The 7,834-nt window shown below is 36.7% G+C and overlaps 1 protein-coding gene and 1 non-coding gene across 2 annotated transcripts; one reads left to right on the forward strand and one right to left on the reverse strand.

Annotated features, from left to right (window-relative positions):
* Window positions 1–2,023: 2,023 nt before the first annotated feature.
* Window positions 2,024–3,816, reverse strand: LOC120105078. Its single transcript, XM_039117148.1, has 6 exons — window positions 3,435–3,816; window positions 3,089–3,267; window positions 2,708–2,974; window positions 2,498–2,629; window positions 2,160–2,381; window positions 2,024–2,077 (listed from the first exon to the last, which is right to left on the reverse strand). The coding sequence occupies exons 1-6, from the start codon at window positions 3,814–3,816 to the stop codon at window positions 2,024–2,026; spliced, it is 1,236 nt and encodes a 411-aa protein (XP_038973076.1).
* Window positions 3,317–3,423, forward strand: LOC113461923. Its single transcript, XR_003384182.1, has one exon. It is a non-coding gene; the product is annotated as a small nucleolar RNA R71 (small nucleolar RNA).
* Window positions 3,817–7,834: the final 4,018 nt, after the last annotated feature.

Below are 7,834 nucleotides of genomic sequence, written 5' to 3' on the forward strand. Positions count from 1 at the left end.
TCTAGACAAGTGATCTACCACCACATTCTCCATGCCTCTCCTGTCTTGAATCTCAAGATCAAATTCTTGAAGCAACAGTACCCACCAAATCAAGCGCGGTTTGGCATCTTTCTTTTTCAGCAAATACTTGATTGCTGAATGGTCTGTATATACGATCACCTTGGAACCTACAAAATAAGATCGAAACTTGTCAAAAGCAAACACAACAGCAAGCAATTCTTTTTCAATAGTTGCATAATTCAACTATGCATTATTTAAAACTCTACTAGCATAATATATAACATGCAACTTCCTATCTTTTCTCTGGTCGAGAACAGCACCCAAAGCGAAATCACTAGCATCACACATTAGCTCAAAAGGCAAACTCCAATCTGGGGCTGCCATAATTGGTGCTGACACCAACTCTTGCTTCAACCTGTTAAAAGCATTCAAACAGTCCTTATCAAAATCAAACACAACATCCTTATTCAACAGATTACAAAGAGGTTTAGAAATTTTAGAGAAATTCTTAATAAAACGTCGATAAAATCCTACATGACCAAGGAAACTTCTAACTCCCTTAACATTTGTAGGTGGTGGCAATTTTTCAATAATTTCTATTTTTGCTCGGTCCACTTCAAGGCCTCTTGCTGAAATTTTGTGGCCTAAAACAATACCTTCCTGCACCATAAAATGACATTTCTCCCAATTCAAGACTAAATTGGTCTCCTCACAGTGCTGTAAAACTCGAGACAAGTTATCTAAACAACTATCAAAAGAAGATCCAAAAATAGAAAAATCATCCATGAAAACCTCCATGATCTTTTCAACAAAATTAGAGAAAATAGCCATCATGCAACGTTGGAATGTAACAGGTGCATTATACAAACCAAAAGGCATCCTACGGAATGCAAAAGTACCATAAGGACAAGTGAAGGTGGTCTTTTCTTGATCTTCGGGAAATATAGAAATTTGGTTATATCCTGAATAACCATCTAGAAAACAGTAATACGCATACCCAGCAAGTCTCTCAAGCACCTGATCAAGAAAAGGTAAAGAAAAATGATCCTTACGGGTAACACTATTAAGTTTCCTATAATCTATGCAGACTCTTCACCCAGTTACTGTCCTAGTGAAAATTAATTCATTATTTTCATTATGCACCACAGTCATCCCACCCTTTTTAGGTATTACCTGCACGGGACAAATCCATGAACTATCAGATATAGGATAAATAATCCCTACATCTAACCATTTAAGAATTTCAGCCCTAACTACTTCTTTCATGTTAGGATTTAACCGTCTCTGATTTTCAACAATAGGTTTATGGTTATCCTCCATTAAAATTCTATGCATACACAATGAAGGGCTAATTCCTCTAAGGTCTGATATAGTCCATCCTATGGCTTTTTTTTCTCAATCTCAAAATATGTATCAATTTGTCCAGTTGCTCATCAGACAAAGAAACACTCACAATCACAGGCAAAGTATTATTCTCACCTAAAAATGCATACATGAGATGTGAGGGTAATGGCTTCAACTCCACAACTGGTGCTTGCACATTAGAAGGGGGAGGGGGTGGCTTACCTTTGCCGATATCTTCAAAATGAATACCTCTCTTCTTCGGCTTAGGACATATAGCCTCTAATGCACACGCCACTTTTGCAACCTCTAGATTATCATTTTTACTTGACCCTACACTCACTAAACAAGTCTCAAGAGGTTCTTTAGTATTTTCAGCCCTAAAAACCTCTCTGGTCGACTCATTTACAACATCAACTCGAAAAACATAATCAGTAAAAGAAGGATATTTAGTAGCTTCAAATAAATTAAACTCTACCTCTTCTTCACCAATCTTCAAAGTCAACCTACCATTCTTAACATCTATGATAGCTCCAGCTATGGCTAGAAAGGGCCGGCCTAACATGATAGGGATCTCGGTGTCTTCTTCCATCTCCAACACAATAAAATCAACTGGAATGATAAATTTCTTTACTTTGATCAGCACATTCTCAAGAACACCCAAAGAATATTTGCCGATCGGTCAGCTAGCTGCAAAGAGATGGTAGTAAGCTTCAACTCCTTTAATCCAAGCTTTCTAGACACAGATAAAGGCATTAGTGAAACACTAGCATCTAAATCACACAAAGCTCTAGAAAAATCAACATCATCTATAGTACAAGAATAGAAAAACTCCATGGATCTCTTAGCTTTGGTGGAAGCTTATTGTGGATAATGGCACTGCATTCCTCTGTTAAAGCAATAGTCTCAAAATCTTCCAATTTCCTCTTCTTAGACATGATCTCCTTTAAAAATTTTGTATATACAGGAATTTGTGCTAAGGCATCTGCAAAAGGAATATTAATGTAAAGCTGCCTAAACACTTTCAAAAATTTCTCAAACTGTTGATCAATTTTATTCTGCTTAAGCCTTTGAGGAATAGGAATGGGAGGAACATAAGTTCGACCGGTGGTAGTGGGGATGGTATCTTGGCTAGGTCCTCAACTTCTTCACCGACCTTCTTGCTCACCTCTTCATAGTCTACTTCATCACCAACTATAGTCTCACCACTTACCTTACCAAGTTGCTTACCACTTCTCAAGGTGACTGCCTTGCAATGCTCCTTCGGATTGACCTCTGTCTTACTAGGCTAATTACCCAGTCCACGAGAATTGATGGAATTGGCTAACTGCCCCAATTGCACCTCCATATTTCTATTGGAACTCACCAACTGGTAAAGCTTTGCTTCTAGTCTCTCAAATCTCTCTGAACTAGCATTGGCTAACTTCTCAATAACTATCTCCCAAGACTGCTTACTTTCTGGTTGGGATGGTCTTGGTTGGAAACCAGGAGGATGGAGAGGTCTAGAACTACTACCTTGGTTACCTTGATCTTTCCATGAAAAGTTGGGATGATTCCTCCAGCCTGGGTTGTATGTGTTGGAATAAGGGTTATTCTGCTTCTGCTGCTTGTTATAATTAGACACAAATTGAACCTGCATACAATCAGAACTCATGTGAGCTCCTCCACAGCAATCACAACTCAATACAAGACTAAAAACGGAATTCACATTACCCAGCTTACCGAACATTTTTACTAGAGAATCAACCTTGGCATTCAATATGTTTATGCCATCTACATCATACATACCTGGAACTTTCTTAGGCATACCTCTTTCATTAGACCACTGATAATTGTTAGAGGCCATTTCTTCTAATAACTTATATACCTCCTCTGTTGACTTACTCATTAAAGTACCTCCTGCAGCTGCATCTATGGTAATCCTGACTGAATGTATTAATCCATTATAGAAAGTCGTACAATCAGCCAGTCAGGAAGACAATGATGTGGACACTTCCTCTGTAAATTCTTAAATCTCTCCCAGGCTTCATACAAAGATTCACCATAAAACTGAGCAAAACTGGTAATATCATTTCTAAGTTTGGCAGTCTTACCTGAGGGAAAATACTTACTTAGAAAAATTTGTGACAAGGCATTCCAGGTGGTGAAAGAGTTAGGTGCTTTGGAATTCAACCAGGCCTTGGCTTTATCCTTTAGAGAAAATGGAAAAAGTCGGAGTCGAATAGCATCATCACTAACTCCATTCATCTTGATTGTATCACAAATCTCTAAGAAATTGGCAAGGTGTGCATGTGGATTCTCAGCAGGTGCTCCACCAAACTGCTCCTGCTGCACCATCTGGATGAGACCAAGCTTAATCTCAAAATTATTAGCATTGATTGTAGGTCTCACAATACTGGATTGAGCACCATTGATATTCGGCACGGCATAGTCACTCAACAACCTTTTATTCTGGTTATCTTGGTTATCTGCCATGGCTACTGCTTGTTTTTGCTTTAGGTCTAATCTTTGTTGTTTCCTTAATGCTCGTAGGGTTCTTTCAATTTCTGGATCAAAAGGCTCAATTAGCTCATAGTTTCGTGGCATACACTAAATACAGAAAACATAAATTAACAAAAAGAACAAAATAGTCTAAATTAATGCAGAAAATTATTTGTATTGATATTAAAAACAATCCTACCCGGCAACGGCGCCAAAAACTTGATAGTCCCTAGACTCTACCACAAGTGCATGGGTCGTGACAAGTAGAACAGGGTAAAAGAGTATCGTTTTCACAAGGAGGTGATTCAAGTACCAATTTAAAAATTTCCTATATTATTTAGACGACCCCAAATTGATGTGACTGACTGCAATTTCTTAACCTAAAAATCAAATATGAAAGGTTCATAGGGCTTGGATTTCATCAATTAAATTTCGTCAATGAATTTAAATCTGATTGTTAATATTCTACTAATTACAATGACCGAATCTCCTTTTTTTATGTGATATCCTCTTTTAAGGCCTAACACCTATACCAATATTAATCTTATGTCTACTTTCGTGATCATAGAAATTAATATAAATTCATTATGATCTGTGAAATTCTTGAATGTAGGTCACAAGGGTGTGCATTTATTTCTAAACTACACCGCCAATGTTTGATAAATTCACCAACTAATATTGATCTTCAACTTTCGTTACTTCATTCAACATCTTAAGCATGCAATTCATGGCCAGTAAATTGCAAGAATGAAAACCGAAATTATCAAATTGCAATTAACAAAGGATATTCAAAATAACCATACTCAATTTATATCAAAAATTCAATGACTACATCCTATCCTTAGAATAAGAAAACTAGCAAATCATAACTAATAAATTAATCCAATTATTTCTCAAACATAAATTCGCATTCAACATTCTTAATAACAATTCAGCAAATAAAAAAAATAATAAAATATATATAAGAGAAAGGAAAAGAACTCTGTATTTGCAAAAATCCTTCATTCCGTTCTTTCTCCCAGAATTCCAACTTTTTCTTCCTCTCGAAATTTCTAGCTTTTCCTTCTCTCGGAATTTCAGATTTTCCTCCTCTCGAAATTTCAGATTCTCTGCATTTTTCTTTTCTTATCTGCTTGTCTTCCTCTTCGTATATGCTGGCCCCCCTCCTCTTCTCGGAACTTCCTTTTTTTTTTGAATTTTAAAATAGATTTCCTCCCTATCTGCTAGCTGAAATCCGAAATTCTAGGCTGATTTTATGACTCGACTCCCAGCTGGATTTAGAGCACCAAAACGATATACTTTGGAGTTGGATCCTCATGAAAGTTTTAGATCTCGTTCTCTCCTTTCCAACACACCTGGGTTTACATTATTCTAACTTATATAACTTCAGATACAAGCTGAAAACCGAAATAGGGTCTGGGCTGCAGTAAAATTCTGGACAGATTCGGACTTCTCTATTTTGGCTAAGTTTTGGACTTCAAAACGGTAGAACTTGGTTTTGTGATCTTCATAAAAGTTTTAGTTCTACGTTTTATCTTTCCAGCAAGACAAACAACACATGAAATGGAGGTCTGTAGATCCAGTTAGAACTTCAAAATCGAACAGTATTATGGGTTGACTAGACCAGCCCAATTTCAACCGAATTCAATAATTAAACAACTGCAAAATACCAAGAATTTTCAAGAATTAAATAAATGTAAAAGACACCTAAATTCTAGACAAATGAGCTAAGAATATACAAAACACTCTAAAACAAAACAATTAAGACTAAAAAAATGTGTGAAATAAATTTCCACATCAGTAATAGTAACTCGGCATACGACCCCGGCCAGTGGATAATAGTAACTCGGCATACTGCCTCCGCTAGTGGGTAATGGTAACTTGGTATAGACCCTGCCAATGGAGAATAATAGTTGGTTATGACCTCCGCTAGTGGGTAATAGTAACTCGGCATACGACCCCTGCTAGTGGGTAATAGTAACTTGGTATAGACCCTACCAATGGGGAATGATTGGGCATCCATTGTTTTATGTTCGATTTGAATATATGCTATATGAAATGCTTACTTTGTTACAATTGTTAATTTCTTAAATGAATGCACTAGCATAAAGCACATGATGCTTGATCTAATAAGATTGTACATGGTTACTTATTGAGCCATATAGCTAACACCACTTTATCTATTTTTTTCAAATAATTAAGATTGCTAGGAGCAACGAGCTTAATGTACTTCATGGTTTGGAAAAATGTAATATTAAATGTTAAAATTTTAGAAGCTCTGTACCATTCCATTCTGCTGAAACTTGTTATCACATTTGTAAATAAAATTGTTCATTTTTGTTATGAAATTTTAAGTGGCTTCGTGTTATTGTATACATATGTTTGCAATAGCACGGCCGTGTCATGATCTGAATTCAAGGCATGACATTTATGACCCTCGCTAGTGGGTAATTGTAACTCGGCATACGACCTCTGCGAGTGGGTAATAGTAACTTGGTATAGACCGTACCAATGAGAAATAATAATTGGTTATGACCCCCGCTAGTGGGTAATAGTAACTTGGTATAGACCCTGCCAATAGGAAATAATAGTTAGTAAAGACCTTGCCGAAGGAATAAGAGCGGCCATAGCTACACTATCATCTGAGAGTACGGATTTCAAAGCATGAATAATGACAAGAATTTTATATGATGCATATTCATATTTATGAACTTGCATGATTGGGCATCCACTGTTTTATGTCTGATTTGAATATATACTATATGAAATGCTTACTTTGTTACAATTGTTAATTTCTTAAATTAATATATTGGCATGAAGCACATTATGCTTGATCCGGTAAAATTGTGCATGGTTACAGAGCCGTATAGCTCACACCACTTTATCCATTTTTTTCAGATAATTAAGATTGCTAGGAGCAAAGAGCTTGACGTACTTCAGGGTTTGGAAAAATTGAATATCAAATGTTAAAATTTTAGAACCTCTGTACCGTTCCATTCTGATAAAACTTGTTATGACACTTGTAAATAAAATTGTTTATTTTTGTTATGAAATTTTAAGTGTCTTCGTGTTATTTTATGCATATGTTTGCAATAGCACGACCGTGTCATGATCCGGATTCGAGGCGTGACATTTAGTGGTATTAGAGCGTTGCATCCTACACCAACGACTAGTTTTCCAAACTAGCAATTGCCAATGCAGATTTTTTAAGATGATCAGCCACGCCTCTTACAATCTCTCCAACAGCTAGAAGTGCAAGCTCCTAAAATCTTATTAGCGATGAATCCTTCTTCCACACCAATGACTCCGACGACTAGTTTTCCAAACCAGTAAATGCCAATACAGACTTTTCAAGATGAGCAGTCACACCTCCTATAATCTCTCCAATAACTAGAAGTGCAATCTTCTAAAATCTCTCAATGACTAGTCTTCTCATCTTTCCTTCCTAAAGTCTCTCAACTATCAATCTTGTAATTATCTCTTTCCTTCCTTATCTCAAGGCCTTGTAAATTGTTACGGTGCTTATAAATAAAAGCCCAGCCACGACTCTAGGAATGATCAAGAGAGTTCAACTTCAATATAATCTCTTGTTTTCTTTCTTTAGGGTATCAAGGCTGCAAGGCTAACCCCATCATACAGATCCTCCTATTGTCTTAATTCCTCATCATACAGATCCTCCTATTGTTTTAATTCCTCATCAATGGCGACAACCTCTATCAATGTGGGTAACTTTGTCACTCTTCGTTTGAGGCAAGATAATTTTTCCTTATGGCGTGAACAGGTACTTGCCTTGGCCAAGAGCAAAGATCTTTTAGGTTTGCTGACTGGTGAGTCCCCGATGCCTATTTCACATATCTCTTGTCCTGAAGGCTCTAGTGATAGATAAAAAGAGATCAATCCAGAAAATGTAAAATGGAGAAAATCAGATCGCCTTTTGCATGGGTGGATCATCGGCACTCAGTTTAGGAAGCACTCTGTTTGGTAATTGGTTTGGACATATCTGAAAAGGTGT

Source organism: Phoenix dactylifera, unplaced genomic scaffold (genome assembly GCF_009389715.1).
Source record: "Phoenix dactylifera cultivar Barhee BC4 unplaced genomic scaffold, palm_55x_up_171113_PBpolish2nd_filt_p 000188F, whole genome shotgun sequence".
Classification (NCBI taxonomy): domain Eukaryota; kingdom Viridiplantae; phylum Streptophyta; class Magnoliopsida; order Arecales; family Arecaceae; genus Phoenix; species Phoenix dactylifera.